General features: G+C 35.5%; 1 protein-coding gene and 1 pseudogene across 1 annotated transcript; both read right to left on the minus strand.

Annotated features, from left to right (window-relative positions):
- Nucleotides 1-991: 991 nt before the first annotated feature.
- Nucleotides 992-15585, minus strand: LOC125877322 (paired amphipathic helix protein Sin3-like 5; annotated as a pseudogene).
- Nucleotides 15586-15673: 88 nt separating this feature from the next.
- LOC125877324 (uncharacterized) lies at nt 15674-21815 on the minus strand. The gene is made up of 3 exons (XM_049558653.1): nt 21589-21815; nt 18012-18289; nt 15674-15792 (listed from the first exon to the last, which is right to left on the minus strand). Exons 1-3 carry the CDS (start codon nt 21813-21815, stop codon nt 15674-15676), a joined length of 624 nt encoding a protein of 207 aa, XP_049414610.1.
- Nucleotides 21816-21902: the final 87 nt, after the last annotated feature.

Below are 21902 nucleotides of genomic sequence, written 5' to 3' on the forward strand. Positions count from 1 at the left end.
TGATCCTCATTGTAAATTTATTATATACAAGTTATAAGTTGTTTCATCTATAACAATAAAAGAGACTTTCCATCAACAATGATTATTTTCACATTATTTTTAAAAAAATTATCCTTTTAATTTATTTATAAAATTAGATGTAACGACTTTATATCAACAAGATGGTAAAGCGAGGTTAGATATTTGAATTTTGAAGTTATACTACTTGATTTTTTTGGAGTTTTTGCAATTTGGACCCTAGTGTGTGCATTCTTTTGTGATCTGCACATAATTTTCTTAATAATTTACACCATAATTTCCTTAGTTTTTTGTAAAATGATAAAACATCATATTTATTAAAATATCTACAAGGAAAGACAAAAAATATTTTAAAATAGTAAAAAATTTAGAAGTATTAATTAAAATAATGTATTGCCCTTACTTAGAGTCAATCCTCTAGAAGACCACCGACATCCCATGCATTTACTTATATGATCATAGACTGATATTCATTGTTCTATCATTGTCTTTCTCATCATAATTAAAATTATTTGAGTAATTAAAATTATAAGAAAATTTGAATTAATCATATGATCATTGATCAACTTCCAAACTTGATGGACAATTAAGAATTGGTCAAATGAAAGAATAACATTAAATATCGTAAAAGGTTTATTACTTCCAAACTTGATGTACAATTAAGAATTTTTCAAATGAAAGAATATCATTAAATATCATAAAAGATTTTATTAACTCTTTTTGTAACTTTCAGGTGTGAGTTTTGCTAAATCTGGAGAACAAGAACTTTACTCAGGACAGCGTTGAAAACTTTAAATACGTCACGTATGATCAAGATTTAGTATCAAGTAAATGATGTAGGACAATATAAAAAGAAATGATGACTTATTAAATAAAACAATCTAAGTTTTCACTTAAACAATTTGAAATATTTTATTCTACTAAATCCATGTAGCAACATTGTAAATTTGACCCAAAGAGCATGATAGATATTTCAGTTCATCGATGTTTTATCCTCGTCCACATTGAACAATGGTTTGGCGGTGGATGAAACTGACAAGAATTTAGCAAACTCGTCTAGCAGATCTGGATGGTCATTGAGAAGTACGACAACCTAGATTTAAAAGAAAATAAGACTTAGTAACAAATAAGAACATGAAAGTTGTCTATAATATCTATGTATCCAAATTTAAAATGTTTTATGACCTTACGATACAACTCTTTTACATCCTCGCGCTCCTTCTCGCACATGAATAGAATATCTAGGAAGTATTGTACTCATGGCCATTTCCTAAACATGTCTGCAAGAAGTTGTAAGTTAGTACTAAAGGTTTGTAAAGAAAACAAAAAGCAAATCTTCTGTAATTAAAATCATAAGATAACAAAAATGTAACCTTTATCTGGGTTATCAAGCTGACTGCTCCTTCAAAATTTATCTTGTCTTCATCACTGAGGATTATTTCATAGCCCTGGACAAGAAAGGATTTAATCCCAGGAGCAAACTAGGATATCCTTTAAACAATCCTTTCGTTTTTGCTATGAAACCAACCATATCAATTCTATGAGGAATATCAAAAATTTAGTCCCACATAAATCAGAATAAAAATTAATGAGGATTATGTCAATAGGAAAATTATAATAACAAACCTTTTTTTCCTAAAGTCATTCATAAGAACAAGGAACATGTGATACTTCTCCCTTCTGTCTGGAAACATGTCCTTAATTTTCTTCAAATAACAAAACACATCATTCATTGTCATTTCTGGCTTACCACCTTTGCTGCTACCACCTCCTCTCCTACCCAAACAACTTTTACGGACTTGTAATCGACCATATCTAATTTTAAAAAATACAAATACATTAGAACTATATCCATAAGAGTCATTCAAAATCATTATTTTAAATATATTATTTCGGTCCAACAATGAATGAAGTGGGTGAAATCATGGGAGATCAAACCTCAAACTCTAATAAAGATAGATGATAAATTTACATTTAACTAAAACTTGGTAGGCAAAGTTACTACAAATATAGTGGTTGGAGATAATAGGTGGAATATTTGAGATGCGCACAAACTTGTAAATTTAATTTAGTTACGCTATCTACCATCTGTTTAAATTGAGCACCTAAACACATGATAATATAATTAAAATTATCAAAACTTGTGTGTGCACTCTCAAATATTATGTTAACCACATAAAATGAATTATTTCATTTAGTTATACACATCGATCTCAATTAGAATATGTTTGAGGTTGTAAGGCTTATTTATTCTAATGTATATAATTTAAATGATAATCTATGTTAGGGTTTCTTACACAAATATACCAAACAATAATTTTTTTCCCAGATAATGACCGCATGTATATGTAATGTATTTATATTGTATAAATCATGTATAATTATGCATATATGATGTATAACTATATGTAAGAAATGTATAACTATATATAAAAGATGTACAAACATCCATATACATTATTATATAATATATATATATATATATATATATATATATATATATATATATATATATATATATNTAGTATGTATATGATTAATAAACAATGTATCCACACTATTATACACAAAATCAAATGAAGACAGAAAAATGATTATTTATTCTATATTAATTTGATGAGATGATAAATTTAACAAAATAACTATAAAAAAAAATTCAAAATTTTAAGTGTGGGATAAGAAATATAAGAGTGGGTACCAAAGTTTGGTCCATTGTCAGCTATTAGTTGAAAACTGGGCTATTGTCAGTTAAAACAATAATTGGTTGACCATTTCTTTTCATTTTCTTTTTTATTTTGTATTGTTATTTAAACTATCGAATAGATGTTTCAGAGGAATTGGTGAGGGTTCAATTCCCCATCATGTAATCTTCAATTTCCTTTCCTTTACTCTTAAATTTCTTTTCATAAAAATAATAGATATTCGAGAGCACGCATAATTTTTTTTCAATTGGGTAAAGATCCACCCAAACAAACACAACATGGGTAAAGATCTAATCTTTATCTTTCATTCTGCCTAACAACTCTTACTGGTAGAATAAAAGAAGATAAATACCTATTCTAAGTCATTAAATCTGACATAAAATGGTATTTAACATATTGTAATCACAAAGTAATGCATACCACACACTATATAGCAACTAAAAGTCATTGATTTACCTTGAATTACCAAGATGTGAGACCCTATGGTTCTTCCGCATAGTATGCGTATCATTGCATGAGTGTATGAGGTTTATATGACTTGGTGTATCACGTTAGAAGAATAAATTTGCATAAGGGAGGTAAAAATGAAAGAATTAGACTAACGTTATGGGTCAAGGATGCCCTTAAACAAGTTCGAGTTAAAGAATGTCTATTTTAACACCTCGCCTGTTCAGAACGCTTAAGTTAATCGGTACCTTTGGGGATAAGACAAAGAGTGTCTTATACACTAATAAGGATGTTTTATTAGGTGATATAGTTGCCCAATGATCATAAGTTAAGTTTTTAAGTCAAGCAAGTTGAGAAATAAAATGTTGGAAAAAGTTAGAGTAAGTTTCTTTGATAAATTTTCTGAAACTTGGGTAAAATGTCTCGGAGCATTTCTCCCAATCTATAAAGCTTTAGAAGAACCCCACTATTTTAAATCTAAGGTCTACGAGTCTACTTTTCAATGCACTAAATCATTTATCCATACGACTTCAGAATTGAGAGATATTCAGATTTTAGTGAGACTGCACAAGCAAGCATGTGAAGGTGGGTCCCTAGCCCATATGTCGGTTTAGCTTTATAAGATCAGATTTTCCTTCATTTTATCTCATTAATTTCGACCAAAATAAGAATAAAACAGTCCTAAAACCTCTCTAAAGGTTCACCTATTATCCAAGCAAAGATCTACAATATTTCAACTTGGTTTCACCCTCGAAACATTCATAGAGATTGTGTTATTTCTTTCCTCCTCGTTGGTTGTGATTTGAAGGATACTTCATGGTGAAGGAGTCTCATTTTTTATGTTGTGTTGCTACTGTTTGGAGGTAATAATTCTCACCCTTCATCTTATTGAGTGAGTCCAATTATAGCTATGCTATATAAGCAAGAACACGAATAGACAACTGGAAAAATTGTATTTGGATAATTACGTGATGTTGGGCTGTTTTGAAGTATTTTTTGATATTGTTGTTGCTGGAATATTTTTGGAAATACTTTATATATATGTGGTTCTTGTTGATATGAGTCTGGAAGAGAAGAAGAAGTATATATGAATATTTAATTGTAACATAAATTAGTGTAACGTTGGTTCTATTATTGCATTGCAATTTTAAAATTGTTTCTTCTTGGTTCAACGTCTTGCGTTTAAGGAGATTGTTTGTTATTGACAAGACATGTTAATGTACTGCAAGCTCCATCAAGTTTAATTTAGGTTTTGTCCTTTTAAGCTCTTATTGCATATGAAGAGAAAGACATGACTCCAAATGTAATTATTGGACGAATGTATAAGATGATGATTGGAAGCGGCGAGTTCAAGTTATTATGGTTATATTGAACAATTATAGGACTGTATTATACATATTTTTTATGGATTTAATGGTTTGAATACTCGTGGTTAGGATTTGGTTATGGTTATTTTGGGTTGGAAAAGAGAGGTGTGGCGATATGCCGAGTTTTAATTGTTGTGCAGGCATACTCTATTTGGTTCTTGTTGACTATCGTGTAAGCCTCCACTTGTTAATAGCTGCTACAAAAATGTATGTTATCTCATTAAATTGCGGTTGTAATTTGGAGAAGAGAAGGTAATGAAGCATACATTTAAAAAGGGTCTAGCAAGCTAATTACTCTGCTAGTAAGATCTAAATTGCTACTTTGACCCTGCCGTGTTAATACTCTTCCTGTAATAGTTGTGTGACATGATTTTCTGTAGATTACATACTGTAAGGAAGTGGTACTATCCATATTGATACAACAAGACCCAGAATTGAGGTATGTTAACGCTAAGCATTGTACTTCCTTTGAGTACGAATTTTGGAATCCTAAATCGTCAAATACTGTTTTACTACTCTATTACTAGAAAGACCTTTGGTGAAATGCATTGATATTGCAGCTGGTGTATTTTTGTGCCTCCATTATGTTTCTATTCCACTCGTTCGGTTAGATAGGGTATTTGGCGTCTTTATGTCATTTTGTTGATTTTCTTGACTATAGGTCCATGTGTACAAATTATTATTATTCTTTAGGTGTAGTAACTGAAGAAGATTAGCGATGAACAATATCAATATGAAATCAGTCCTCCTTCCTTGCTAAATTATATTTTTTTTGTAAACATTTAAAATAAAATATTGATCTCCAAAACTGTTAAAGGCAAATCGTATGTTTAAACTACTATAGTACGGATTTTTCTGAAATACTTTCTTTTACAAACTACTAAGGAAACATTTATAGATACTAAGTGAAGAATTTTAAGCTCTTTATGAACATCCTCAAATTTAAGTTGCTTTTCTAAATCCAAGTTAAGTGTTCCAGTTTAATCTACAAGTATATGATGTTCTACGAGATATTTACATGTGATATGAAAGTGATTACGAGATTATTAGGACAAGAGTACCAACGAGCCAAGATTGGAAACATGATTCAAGTAACAAATGCATTACGAATCCATGACATTGCATCTATGCATTCTACTTCCGAGCTATAATCGGAAGGTATGGGGCCTATTGCCTATATTTATACGTATGAGACATAGATGGCCACAAGTAGGCGAATATGATGTCGGTTCGCTACCGGAAGGCACCACCATTGCTAGCACTTGGTTGGGTATGACATGCATTTGCATCTCTATTTATGTATTCACGATATACGATTATGCGAGCATACCATGTATATTTAATTTATATAAGATAGGATGTCAGCCATGGAGGCTATCAGAGTTTCTATTTCAAGTGGTATGTTTATTACCCTTTTACAACAACTATTTATTATTCTATTTTCTGCCTTACATACCAGTAAACTTTTATTCGTACTGATGTCCAGTTGCTTGGGGACGCTTTTTTGTTTCGTGCGTGCAGGTCCAGGTAGGGATTCTGATTGACCCCTTTACTAGGATTCGGGGTTCATCTGTGAGTTGGTAAGCTCCACTTCTTCTTGGAGCTTTCATAAGGTGTTACTTTTGTTGTACAGTTTGGGTATAATCGGGGCCTTATCTCGACCAGTGCTTATGTCACTCATAGAGGCTATTATGGACACAATATTCTGGGTTTCTTTCTGCAGTTTCCAGTCTCCAACCACATTTTCTTGGCATGTATAGATATTTATGTAGGTGTGTATATCTTCATTGTAGCCTTGTCGGCTAGCTAGTACCTTATTATCTTTGGCTTGTCTACCTTCGTCTATATGAGTTACCGATATTCAGGTTATGACCTTAAGGGTCCAGTCATAGTAGTTTAGATGTTATGCTACCCGACCTTATAAGCCCTCGGTTGAGTCAGTTGGTATGTTTATGTGGCAAACTCGATTGCTTAAGGTGTCGAATGCCAGTCACGCCTTCTCTAGTTTGGGGCGTGACAAACTTGGTATCAAAGCAGGTCGTGTCCCAGGGAGCCCACAAGTCGTGTCTTGTAGATTCTTGTTTATGGGTGTATTGTGCACCACACTTAGAATCAAGAGGCTATAGGGCATTTAGGACTGGGTACATTTCTTTCAATTTATAGATCGTGCTATAAAGCTGAGTTGCAAGTACGTACGAAATCTGAATCGTGCTTTGTGTTTCACACACACTCAAGAGGATTTATCGAGGTTCTACAGTAGAGGTTGTTTGTCATCAAAAATTTTTAGACGTGATAGGGCTAGAGATGCTCGAATTTGTTTTTGATATGGGCATGGATTGATGGAAACCTTATTATGTCGATGTCGACTATCAAGAGAAGACTGTTAGATTTCAGTCCCCAGGGGAAGTAGTATGAGAATGAAAGGCTAATGGTGCAATGCCAAAAGGCAAGTTTATTTGCAATCTTTAGGCAAGGAAATGTTTGCCAATGGTTGTACTTATCATATTTTCTGAGTGAGTTTAAGATATTGATGTTAAGACCTAGACTTTTCAGTTATTATAGTGGGCAATGAGTTTCTAGGTGTATTTCCAGGTGAGCTTCTTGCTATTTCCATGGAACAAGCGACAAATTTTTCTACTGATACATTACGAGATGCTCTACCGATATCAATGTCCCCATTTAGAATTGCACTAGCAAAATTGAAGTATATATTAGATAAGAGCTTTAACTGGACTAGTGCATCACTAAGCGGTGCACTAATGTTATTTGTTCGGAAGAATTATGAATCATTGTAGAAGTGTATAGACTACAAAAAAACTGAATAAGGTGACTATAAAGAACAAATATCCACTACAAAGGATTGATGGGTTTTTTCCATCAACTATATGATGTTGGATGCTTCCAAAGATTGATTTACGTTTAGGGTACCACTAGGTACTTGTTCGAGAGAGTAATGTTTCAAAGACAACTTTCAGGATTAGATATGGCCATTTTGAGTTTCCTGTAATGTCTTTCAGATTGGCGAATAGCCCAACAATATTTATGAACCTGATGAATAGTATATCAATGTCATTCTATACTTGTTCGTAATTGTATTAGTTAATGATATTCTGGTACATTTCATTCAGAGGCAAATCATAGAGATCATCACTAAGTAGTGCTTCAGTTACCCCAAGGTTAGAGGTTGTAAGCTAAATTCTCAAAGTATGAGTTCTGATTGTATTTAATGGTTTTTTTGTCGGGGCCATATTGTATTAGATGTTGGTATTCAGGTATACTTACAGAAGACTGAGGTCGTGAAGACTTTGCCTAGGCCTATGAACATGGTGGAAGTTCAAATCTTTCTGAGGGTTAGTGGAGTATTATATAAGTTTAGTGGAAGGATTTTCTTTTTCTCCACTTTCAGCACCCCTAACAAAGTTGACTTAAAAAGAAGTTAAGTTTCAGTGGACAATAGCCTATGAAAGGAGATTCCAAGAGCTGAGATATCAAATGACTTCAACACTAGTTCCGACCCTACATAACGGTCAAGAGGGCAATGTAATGTATTATTATGCTTCAAGAATTAGGCTGGTTTATGTTTTGAAACATTAAAGAAATGTAATTGCTTATGCTTCATGATAGTTAATGAAGAATGTAAAGAACTACTCGACTTACGATTTAGAGTTGACTGGAATTATTCATTCCTTGAGGATTTTGAGGCATTACTTGAATGTCTTTAATGTTGATATTTATACAGATCCTAAGAGCCCCCAATATATTTTTAGACTGAAAAAGGTAATTCTACAGTAGCGCAGATGGAATGAATCACTGAAAGTTATTGAAGTGGATATCTTATATCATCCAAGGAAAGTAAAATATAGTAGTGGATGCCCTCAGCCATAATTCTATGGGTAGTTTATCACCTTTGGGAACTGAGAACCAGGAGATGGCCTAAGAGCTCCATCAGCTAGCTGGTTTAGGGCTATATTTTAAAACTCCAATGATACTAGAGTCACAGTTCAGGACTGGGTAATATCATCTATATTTGTAGAGGTTAAGGCTTGACAAAGTGAAGATCCTAGCTTAGATCAGCTCAGAGGCAAGGCTTAGCAGCAAAAAAAAATAAAAAATTCACCTTTGATAGAGCAGGAGAGACATTCTTCAGATTCAGAGATCAGTTATATGTTCTGAATGCCACATGGCTTCTATTGAAAAATATGGGACATGCGAACCATTCTCGTTTCTCTGTTCACATAGGAACCATGAAAATGTGTCATGGTATTAAGGAGATATGTTGTCAATAGGGAGAGGTAGAGCATCAGAAGCTTAGTTTGCTAACTCAGGAGATAGTTATTCCATTGTGGAAGTGGAAGGAGATAAATGTGAATTTTGTCACATGTTTTCCGCATTCGCGAGGGAAGATCAAATTCCATTTGGGTGATTATTCACAGGTTGACGAAATCAGTCCATTTCTATCTAGTCGGGACTACCTTCTGGTGGAATATGTTGGGATGTACATTAGAGAGTTATTCATACTCAATTATGTCTCAGTATAGATTACTTCAAATAGATGGACACATTTTATAGCACAATACAGAGATCCTTGTTGAAGGGTTTAGGGACTCAATTTAATCCTAGTACGGATTTTCATCTTCAGATTGATGGCCAAGCCAAACGTATAATCTAAATGCTCAAGGACATGTTATGGGTATGTGTGCTAGATTTTCGTGGAAACTGGTATGATCATGTGTTGCTGGTTGAGCTTCCTTATAATAACAACTTCCAAGTAAGTATTCAAATAGCTCCTTAAGAAGCACTATATAGAAGAAGTGCAGGTCACCAATTTATTGGTTCAAGATTAGGGAAGTAGAGTTGCTAGGCCATGATCTAATCTAACAAGTTATGGATAAGGTAAAGCTTAGTAGAGATCGGTTGTAGCTATCATAGAGTAGTCAGAAGTCTTATGCAGATGTTTGACTACGAGACTTAGAGTTTTATGTAGAAGATTGGTTTTTCTTTAAAGTATGGCCTATAAAGGGTTTCATGCAATTAGTCAAGAAAGAAAAGTTGAGTCCAAGGAATGTAGGGCCATATAATATTATTCGGAGGATTGGTAGGGTGGCTTACGAGATTGATTTCCCTTCATAATTTAAAGCAGTTCATCCGGTGTTCCATGTATCTAGTTTATAGAAGTGCATCGAAAATGCTTTGAATTATGCCCGTTGAGGATATTCTTGTCTTTACAGACTTGTTTTATGCTAAGGTGTTAGTGGCTATTTTGGTTTGGCAGGTAAGAAAGATTTGGACTAAAGAAGTGGTTTCTATGAAAGTGTTATGGTGGAATAACAACGTTGAGGAAATAACTTGAGAAGCTGAGTAGGAAATAAGGAAGAATTACCCACAACTATTGACGACTTAAGCTGAGTTGTTTTTCAATAATTGACAATTATTCGTGTACACAAACTTAATTGGATTTTAAATACCAAAAAATGTAGTTTATATGGCTTGTCACGAGCTAGATATATGAAGCCTTATAAGTGGATTTTCATAACTGGATTTAAGAATTGCGAACATAGCAAATATAGCCTTGCAAATAGCACAATAGCAGCAAGGAATACAACCAAGAGATTGTTTGAATCCATTCGCGGACGAATGTTCTTAAGGAGGGGAGATTGTAAGACCTTATGGTTCTTCCGCATAGTATGCGTATCATTGCATGAGTGTAAGAGGTTTATATGACTTGTTGTATCATGTTAGAAGAATAAGTGTGCATAGGGGTGGTAAAAATGAAAGAATTGGACTAATGTTATGGGACAAGGATGCCCTTAAACAAGTTCTAGTTAAAGAATGTCTATTTTAACACCTTGCCCGTTCTGAACGCTTAAGTTAATCAGTACCTTTGGGGATAAGACAAAGAGTGTCTTATATGCTAATAAGGATGTTTTATAAGGTGATATAGTTGCCCAATGATCGTAAGTTAAGTTTTGAAGTCAAGCAAATTGAGAAATAAAAAGTTGGAAAAAGTTAGAGTAAGTTTCTTTGATAAATTTTCTGAAAATTGGGTAAAATGTCTCGGAGCTTTTGTCCATATCTATAAAGCTTTAGAAGAACCCCAGTATATTAAATCGAAGGTCTACGAGTTTACTTTCTAATGCACTAAATCATTTGTCCATACGACTTCAGAATTGAGAGATATTCAGATTTTAGTGAGACTGCACAAGAAGGCACGTGAAGGTGGGTCCCTAGCCCATATGTCGGTTAAGCTTTATAAGATCAGATTTCCCTTCGTTTTATCTCATTAATTTCGACCAAAATAAGAATAAAACAGTCCTAAATCCTCTCTAAAGGTTCACCTATTATCCAAGAAAAGATCTACAATATTTCAACGTGGTTTCACCCTCGGAACGTTCATAGAGATTGTGTTATTTTTTTCCTCCTCGTTGGTTGTGATTTGAAGCATTCTTCATGGTGAAAGAGTCTCGTTTTTTATGTTGTGTTGCTGTTGTTTGGAGGTAATAATTCTCACCCTTCATCTTATTGAGTGAGTCCAAGTTATAGCTATGCTATATAAGCAAGAACACAAATAGACGGCTGGAAAAATCGTATTTGGATAGTTACGTGATGTTGGGCTGTTTTGAAGTATTTTCTGATATTGTTGCTACTGGAATTTTTTTGGAAATGCTTTATATGTGTGTGATTCTTGATGATATGAGCCTGGAAGAGAACAAGAAATATAGATGGATATTTAATTGTAACATAAATTAGTGTAACGTTGGTTCTATTATTGCATTGCAATTTTTAAATTGTTTCTTCTTGGTTCAACGTCTTGCGTTTAAGGAGACTGTTTGTTATTGACAAGACATGTTAATGTACTGCAAGCTCCATCAATTTTAAGTTTAGGTTTTGTCCTTATAAGCTCTTATTGCATATGAAGAGAAAGACAAGACTCCAAATATAATTATTGGACAAACATATAGGATGATGATTGGAAGCGGTGAATTCAAGTTATTATGGTTATATTGAACAATTATAGGACTGTATTATACATATTTTTTTATGTCTTTAATGGTTTGAATACTTGTGGTTAGGATTTGGTTATGGTCATTTTGGGTTGGAAAAGAGGAGTATGGCGATACGCCGAGTTTTAATTGTTGTGCAGGCATACACTATTTGGTTGTTGTTGACTATCGCGTAGGCCTCCACTTGTTAATAGCTGCTGCAAAAATGTATGTTATGTCATTAATTTGCGGTTGTAATTTGGAGAAGAGAAGGTAATGAAGCATACATTTAAAAAGGGTCTGGCGAGCTAATTACTCTGCTAGTAAGATCCTAATTGCTACTTTGACCCTGCCGTGTTAATATTTTTCTTGTAATGGTTGTGTGATATGATTTTCTGTAGATTACATAGTGTAAGAAAGGGGTGCTATCCATATTGATACAACAAGACCCAGAATTGAGGTATGTTAAGGCTAAGCATTGTACTTCCTTTGAGCACGAATTTTGGAATCCTAAATCGTCAAATACTGTTTTACTACTCTATTACTAGAAAGACCTTTGGTGAAATGCATTGATATTACAACTGGTGTATTTTTGTGCCTCCATTATGTTGCTATTCCACTCCTTCGGTTAGATAGGGTATTTGGCGTCTTTATGTCATTTTGTTGATTTTCTTGACTATAGGTCCATGTGTACAAATTATTATTCTTCTTTAGGTGTAGTAACTTAAGAAGATTAGCGATGAACAATATCAATATGAAATCAGTTCTCCTTCTTTGCTAAATTATATTTTTTTTGAAAATTTAAAATAAAACGTTGATCTCCAAAACTGTTAAACGCAAATCGTATGTTTAAACTACTATAGTATGGATTTTTCTGAAATACTTTCTTTTACAAACTACTAAGGAAACATTTATAGATACTAAGTGAAGAATTTTAAGCTCTTTATGAACATCCTCAAATTTAAGTTGCTTTTCTAAATCCAAGTTAAGTGTTCCAGTTTAATCTACAAGTATATGATGTTCTACGAGATATTTACATGTGATATGAAAGTGATTACGAGATTATTAGGACAAGAGTACCAACGAGCCAAGATTGGAAACATGATTCAAGTAACAAATGCATTACGAATCCATGACATTGCATCTATGCATTCTACTTCTAAGCTATAATCGGAAGGTATGGGGCCTATTGCCTATATTTATACGTATGAGACATAGATGGCCACAAGTAGGCGAATATGATGTCGGTTCGCTACCGGAAGGCACCACCATTGCTAGCACTTGGTTGGGTATGACATGCATTTGCATCTCTATATATGTATTCACGACAAACGATTATGCGAGCATACCATGCATATTTAATTTATATAAGGTAGGATGTCAGCCATGGAGGCTATCAGAGTTTCTATTTCAAGTGGTATATTTATTACCCTTTTACAACAACTATTTATTATTCTATTTTCTGCCTTACATACCAGTACACTTTTATTCGTACTGACGTCCCGTTGCCTGGGGACGCATTTTTGTTTCGTGCATGTAGGTCCAGGTAGGGATTCTGATTGACTCCTCTACTAGGATTCGGGGTTCAGCTGTGAGTTGGTAAGCTCCACTTCTTCCTGGAGCCTTCATAGGGTGTTACTTTTATTGTACAGTTTGTGTATAATCAGGGCCTTGTCCCAACTAGTGCTTGTGTCACTCATAGAGACTATTGTGGACACAATATTCTGGGTTTCTTTCTGCAGCTTCCAGTTTCCAACCACATAGGTATGGCATGTATAGATATGTATGTAGGTGTGTATATCTTCATTGTAGCCTTGTCGGCTAGATATTACCTTATTATCTTTGACTTGTCTACCTTCGTCTATATGAGTTACCGATATTTAGGTTATGACCTTAAGGGTCCAGTCATAGTATTTTAGATGTTATGTTGCCCGACCTTCTAAGGTACATCTTTAGAATAGTTCATTGAATCCTCATGAAAGGAATACCATTGGTCTACTGATTCAAGGTTCATCAATATAATAGTTCATTGACTCATCATGGAAGGGATACCATTGGTCTACCGATTCAAGACAAAGCCTTGGAATAATTCATTAGTCATTCATGAAAGGGATTCCATTGTCCTACTGATTCAAGGTTCATTAAGTCAAGGTAAATTTTAATTACACAAGAAAGGGATGCCCTTAGCCTACCGATTCAAGGTATATCAATCAAGAACACTTTTATTCACACATGAAAGGGATGCCATTGGCCTACTGATTCATTTAGGTGAGGAAAACCTTCCACGCCATCACAATTACATTAGTCATAATCACATTACTTTCAAAGTATTCACAAAGCATGTACATAAGTATCATGATTATACAAAATTCTCATAATTTACCCTTCAAGGACCATGGATCACATTCGATCAACACACCAAGAATTACTACATTAGGCATGGAAAATAACATGATTTAAATAATCAATTCATTACATTGATAATTCTATAGCATTCTACAATCATCAATCAATACTCACACTTTAAGATCCAATTTGGGAAAATAGGGTAATTCATGTATTCTTGAGAAAATCACCTTAAAAATCATATAAAATCATCAATATATCCATAAACAAACATAATTTAATGAATTAAAATGAATTTGAAAGGAATCCATGAGATTGAAGTCAAACCCTAACTTTTAGATTTTCTAGTTTTGAAATTGGGGGTTTTGGAAGGGCTCTATAGGTGAAGGCTACCCATAGATGAAAATCTACCATATCTTGATGAAGAATCCTCGCAAAATTGAGTGTAAAAGTCCTCTACTTCAAACCCTAGCTTGATCTTCTTCTTCTTCAAATTCTAAAACTCTCATGTAAGGATCTAGTTTCACCTACTAGTTTTTTGAGTGTTATAATATCTCCCCCTTGGGAACATTTGTCCTCGAATGACGATCTAGACACCTTACGGAATTAAAGACTCAAGACTAGCAGCCTATCATGCATGAAACATCAAATAATGCTCAATTCAAGGGAGGAAACATCAGCTCCGTCTCAACATACTCAATGCAACACAAGGAAGTAGGAACTACATCTAACAAACCATTATGCATGAAAACTTCAACATTTCTCAAATTCATAGGAGAAACTACCTTCTCCAACTCAAAGCATGATCAACATAATATGAAGTAAATTAGGCAAATACTCTCAAAATCATATTAAAGCATGTTCGACAATTCATCTCATGAAGTCAAATAGGCAACTCATACTTAATGCACAACAACATGAGATACACATAAAGCATGAAAACTCATTTTCTTTCTAAACATGAATTCCATCAAGAACATGCATAACATAAGGAGGTCATGGAAACACATAAATCACACATGACTCCAAATCATGAAACAAGTCACAAGGAACTCTTTGTCTCAAGCTAGAATAAGAATAGAAGAAATAGATAAGGATATCGANTCCATAATTCATTATTAATTCAAAAATCCATCCATAATTCATCATATATAAACCTTTGAAAACGTTTTGGAATTGAACCCATGCATAGATTGAAAACCCTAGGTTTTTGGAGGATTTTGAAAACATTGAAATCATCTTTGAAGGGGCTCCTTGAATGAAACCTAATCAAGGATGAAGAATACCATACCTTAATGGAGTTCTCCTAAAAATTTGAGAAGAAACACTTTGAATCTTCACCCCTAGCCTCCACTCCTTCTTCTTCTTCAATAGAGGTTTCTAAAGAGAGAAATATTGAGAGGGAAGAACTTTGGGGTTTTGATTTGGGTATTTAAGAATAGAGGAGTAAATGAAGTGTTTTATGACTTAAAACTATTTATACAAGTGATATAAAACAATTAAAATCGACCCCATACAATAACTAATTAATTAGGAAATTACAAAAAGGACCTTCAACTAGGCTGCCCTGTTCAGGGATTACGGCCACCTATACGGCCCGTATAGGGCACCAGGGCTCGTGGTGGTGCCCATGGTCCCATGGGCAGTAGCCTCCTCCAACTTGCCAACCTCCCATGAGGCCAAGGCATAACCACGAGACCTGCCACGATCCGTGGTCAAGACCATGAGTCGTGGTGAAGGTCGTGGTCTTGAGGCAGTGTCAAGGCTTCAAGGCCTTGCCTCCATGCACCTAAGTGATCTTCACAACCACACTTCACGCCTCGTCAAGGTCACCACGGCCCATGGTGGCACCCGTAGTCCTTTGACCAGTAGCTCCTTCAACATGACACATCACCCCTAAATCCAAGGCAATCCCACGAGCCTTCCCATAGCCTGTGGTCATGACCACGAGTTGTGAAATGGATCGTGAAGGAGAGCCTTGGCTTGGCACCTTAATAGGGCACACTGCCTTGCCAACCACGAGTGGCACCATGATTTATGGTGGCCACCACGGGTCGTGAAGACCCTCGTGGTCATGGTGGGCAGTTTCTAGGCCTAGTTTTTAGGTAGCCTTGGCCCCCTAGTTATGGCCTTAACCCAAAACTCTTAGCCCTTTCCCTTAACCCTTGACGTTAACCCTCACGTTTAGGCTCTAGTTCAACCTACCATTTTCCAGGTCGTTACAACTTGTCTAAGGTAGAACCGGTAACATTTTAGCTTAGATGGATCCACTAGCTAATAACCTATGTGGGCACATAGTTATAGGATAAGGAGGTTGTTACTAGAAACCCGGCCTTACATAGGGAGAGCTTCCACCTCACAATATCCACTCAGTGCTAAGCATTAAATTCCCATGCAGTAGTTAATTCTCTTTTAACATTATTACACATGAAAGGGATGTCACTGGCCTACCGATTCATTTAGCATTTTTACACACATGAAAAGGATGCCATTAGCCTACCGATTCAAGGTACATCATTAGAATAGCTTATTGAATACTCATGAAAAGGATACCATTGGTCTGCCGATTCAAGGTTCATCATTATAATAGTTCTTGACTCATTATGAAAGGGATACCATTAGTCTACTGATTCAAGACAAAGCCTTAGAATACTTTATTAGTCATTCATGAAAGGGATGCCATTGGCCTACCGATTCAAGGTTCATTAAGTCAAGATCACTTTTAATTACACAAGAAAGGGATGCCCTTAGCCTACCGATTCAAGGTATATCAATCAAGATCACTTTTATTCACACATGAAAGGGATGTCATTAGCCTACCGATTCATTTAGGTGAGGAAAACCTTCCACGCCATCACAATTACATTAGTCATAATCACATTACTTTCAAAGTATTCACAAAGCATGTACATAAGTATCATGATTATACAAAATTCTCATAATTTACCCTTCAAGGACCATGGATCACATTCGATCAACACACCAAGAATTACTACATTAGGCATGGAAAATAACATGATTTAAATAATCAATTCATTACATTGATAATTCTATAGCATTCTACAATCATCAATCAATACTCACACTTTAAGATCCAATTTGGGAAAATAGGGTAATTCATGTATTCTTGAGAAAATCACCTTAAAAATCATATAAAATCATCAATATATCCATAAACAAACATAATTTAATGAATTAAAATGAATTTGAAAGGAATCCATGAGATTGAAGTCAAACCCTAACTTTTAGATTTTCTAGTTTTGAAATTGGGGGTTTTGGAAGGGCTCTATAGGTGAAGGCTACCCATAGATGAAAATCTACCATATCTTGATGAAGAATCCTCGCAAAATTGAGTGTAAAAGTCCTCTACTTCAAACCCTAGCTTGATCTTCTTCTTCTTCAAATTCTAAAACTCTCATGTAAGGATCTAGTTTCACCTACTAGTTTTTTGAGTGTTATAATATCTCCCCCTTGGGAACATTTGTCCTCGAATGACGATCTAGACACCTTACGGAATTAAAGACTCAAGACTAGCAGCCTATCATGCATGAAACATCAAATAATGCTCAATTCAAGGGAGGAAACATCAGCTCCGTCTCAACATACTCAATGCAACACAAGGAAGTAGGAACTACATCTAACAAACCATTATGCATGAAAACTTCAACATTTCTCAAATTCATAGGAGAAACTACCTTCTCCAACTCAAAGCATGATCAACATAATATGAAGTAAATTAGGCAAATACTCTCAAAATCATATTAAAGCATGTTCGACAATTCATCTCATGAAGTCAAATAGGCAACTCATACTTAATGCACAACAACATGAGATACACATAAAGCATGAAAACTCATTTTCTTTCTAAACATGAATTCCATCAAGAACATGCATAACATAAGGAGGTCATGGAAACACATAAATCACACATGACTCCAAATCATGAAACAAGTCACAAGGAACTCTTTGTCTCAAGCTAGAATAAGAATAGAAGAAATAGATAAGGATATCGAAACTTTCAACAATCTTGCTTTCTAAGCATACCATCTCCCCTTTGGGAGCAAGACCCTACTAAGGCTAACATCAAAATCTAACAAATAGCATAGGGATCTTATTAAAACATTTATATCTATAAAGAATTATCAACATACCGGTGCCTTCATCTGGAAGGGCTCCTTTTTCCTCTCTAGACCGGAGTGCATAGAAGCGACCATAATTTGGAGGAATGGGAACCGTGCCATTAAGAGAAGCTTGCTTAGCCTCTCTTCCTTTGCCCGCGAGTGTAGGGCAATTTTTCACTTGATGGTCACTCTTTCCACAACCATAGCACCCGTCGATACCGGCTAGGCACTTCCCATGGTGCTTCTTTCCACATTTGGTGCAAGTAGACTTAGGAAATGGAGACCCACTACCTTTCTCTTGGTTAAACCTAGGAGTGTTTGAGGAATCTTAACTGGAATACCCTTATTTAAACTTTTGTTGACCTTACCCATCGAACCTAACATTAGAGAAATTTCCATCACCGGTTCTAGCCATTTTCACCTCCATATTCTTTCTTTTGAGTTTGGACTCCTCAATTTGTTGTACATACACTATAAGCCTAGAGATATTCATGTTATCATGGAGCATTGACGTACGACATTCTTCTCCAACTAAATCAGACACACCCATCACAAATCTACTCATCTCATCCCTCAGATCCGCCACCATAGATGGAGCATACTTGGATAGTTAGTGTAAATTTCAAGGCATACTCTTGAACACTCATGCTACCTTGCCTAAGGTTAATGAATTTTTCCACCTTATCTTCCCTCAACTCTCGGGAAAAGAACTTATCAATAAATGCTTTCTTAAACACCTCCCAATCTATGGGACCCGCTCCTACCGACCTATTTTTTTCCATTAAGTATAACAAACTTGAGCAACATCCTTCAATTGGTAAGCGGCTAGCTTCGCTTTTTCTACCTAAGTCACCCCCATGGCATCAAGTATCTTGTAAACCTCATCCACAAATTCTTGAGGATCTTCTCCCACTTTGGAACCAAGAAACTCGGGAGGATTCATTCTAACAAAATCCCTCAATCTAGAAGTCGTGGAGTTCACATTAGGGTTCACATGAGTCCTAACATCTCTATCGGCCTAGGCTGTNGTATTCACAAAGAATGTACATAATCATCATGATTATACAAAATTCTCATAATTTACCCTTCAAGGACCATGGATCACATTCAATCAACACACCAAGAATTACTACATTAGGCATGGAAAATAACATGATTTAAATAATCAATTCATAACATTGATAATTCTATAGCATTCTACAATCATCAATCAATACCCACACTTTAAGATCCAATTTGGGAAAATAGGGTAATTCATGTATTCTTGAGTAAATCATCTTAAAAATCATATAAAATCATCAATATATCCATAAACAAACATAATTTAATGATTTAAAATGAATTTGAAAGGAATCCATGAGATTGAAGTCAAATCCTAACTTGTAGGTTTTCTAGTTTTGAAATTAGAGGTTTTCGAGAGGCTCTATGGGTAAAGGCTACGCATAGATGAAAATCTACCATACCTTGATGAAAAATCCTCACGAAATTGAGTGGAAAAGGCCTCTACTTAAACCCTATCTTGATCTTCTTCTTCTTCCTTGAAGTTCTAGAGAGAAGATTTTGGGGGAAAGTTGGTTATGGACTTGGGGTCTTAGGATTTATGAGGTGTATGAGTTAGTTAATGACTTAAAAAGTCTTATATAAGTTTATTAAAACAATATAAAATGACCTCACAACAAACTAATTTAATTAGGAATTACCTAAACTACCCTTACCTTGGCTGAACCTTAGGCAGATTGCACGCACGACCCACGACCGAGGACCCACGGTCCGTGAGTGGGTCTACGGGGCATCCTGCAGGTCCGTAGGTGGTGGTTTGCAGCTCCCCACTTTGGGTCTTGACCCACGATCCTATCCCACAAGGCGTGGATGGACCTACGCCCCGTAGGTCCCATCCGTGGTTTCCTTGATTTGGGCAGTTTTGGGGTTAGACCTTAGGGTCCTCCTCAAGGACCCTTGGTTTGTCCTTGGGGATTCGTACCTTGACGTTTAACCCCTAAAACCCTTATCCTACGTATGGGAAGCCATTTTACGATTCTAACCCACACATCAAACTCTAAAACTCTCATGTAAGGCTCTAGTTTCACCTACTAGTTTTTCGAGTGTTACAATATCTCCTCTTTGAAAACACTCATCCTCGAATCATGATCTAGACACCTTAAGGAATTAAAGACTCAAGACTAACAGCCCATAATGCATGAAACATCAAATAATGCTCAATTCAAGGGAGTCAACATCAACTACATCTCAGCATACTCAATGCAACACAAGGAAATAGGAATTACATCTAACAACTCATTATGCATGAAAACTTCAACATTTCTCAAATTCATAGGAAGAACTTCCTTCTCCAATTCAAAGCTAGCTCAACATAATACCATGAAGCAAATTAGGCAAAAACTCTCAAAAGTATATTAAAGCATGTACGATAATTCATCTCACGAAGTCAAATAGGCAACTCATACATAATACACAACAACACGAGGAACACATAAAGCATGAAAACTCATTTTCTTTCTAAACATGAATTCCATCAAGAACATGCATAACATAAGGAGGTCATGGAAACACATAAATCACACATGACTCCAAATCATAATACAAGTCACAAGGAGTTTTTTGTCTCAAGCAAGAATTGGAATAGAAGAAAGAGATAAGGATATCGGAACTTTCGACAATCTTGCTTTCTAAGCATACCATCTCCCCCTTGGGAGTAAGCCCCTACTAAGGGTAACATCAAAATCTAACAAATAGCATAGGGATCTTAATAAAACATTTGTATCTATAGGTAATTATCAACATACCGGTGCCTTCATCCGGAATGGCTCTTTTTTCCTCTCTAGACTAGAGTGTATAGAAGCGATCATAATTTGGAGGAATGGGAACCGTGCCATTAAGAGAATCTTTCTTAGCCTCTCATCCTTTTGCCGCGAGTGTAGGGTAATTTTTCACTTGATGATCACTCTTTCCACAACCATAGCACTACCTTTCTCTTGGTTAAACCTAGGAGTGTTTGAAGAATCTTGATCAGAATACCCTTGTTTAAACTTTTGTTGACCTTACCCATCGGACCTAGCATTAGAAAAATTCCCATCATCGGTTCTANCCTTTCTCTTGGTTAAACCTAGGAGTGTTTGAAGAATCTTGATCGGAATAGCCTTGTTTAAACTTTTGTTGACCTTACCCATCGGACCTAGCATTAGAAAAATTCCCATCATCGGTTCTAGCCTTTTTCACCTCCCTATTCTTTCTCTTGAGTTTGGACTCCTCAATTTGTTGTGCATACACTATAAGCCTAGAGATATTCATGTTATTATGGAGCATTGTCGTACGACATTTTTCTCCAACTAAGTCGGACACACCCATCACAAATCTACTCATTTCTTCCCTCGGATCCGCCACCATAGATGGAGCATACTTGGATAGTTGGGTAAATTTCATGTCATACTCTTGAACACTCATGCTACCTTGCCTAAGGTTAATGAATTCTTCCACATTAGCTTCCCTCAACTCTCGGGGAAAGAACCTATCAATAAATGTTTTCTTAAACACGTCCCAATCTATGGGACCCACTCCTACCGGCCAATTTTTCTTCCATTGAGTATACCAAACTTGAGCAACATCCTTCAATCGGTAAGCGGCTAGCTCTGCTTTTTCTACTGAAGTCACCCCCATGGCATCAAGTCTCTTATAAACCTCATCCATAAATTCTTGAGGATCCTCACGCACTTTGGAAACAAGAAACTTGGGAGGGTTCATTCTAACAAAATCCCTCAATCTAAAAGTTGTGGAGTTCACATGAGTCCCAATATCTCTATTGTCTTGGCCCGTCATAGCTTGGGCTTAAGTTATCACGGCTTGGGCCAAAATTAGAAGAGCCGACCTAACCTCCATATCCATCATAGCCGGAGGATTAATCGG

Source organism: Solanum stenotomum, chromosome 9 (genome assembly GCF_019186545.1).
Source record: "Solanum stenotomum isolate F172 chromosome 9, ASM1918654v1, whole genome shotgun sequence".
Lineage (NCBI taxonomy): Eukaryota > Viridiplantae > Streptophyta > Magnoliopsida > Solanales > Solanaceae > Solanum > Solanum stenotomum.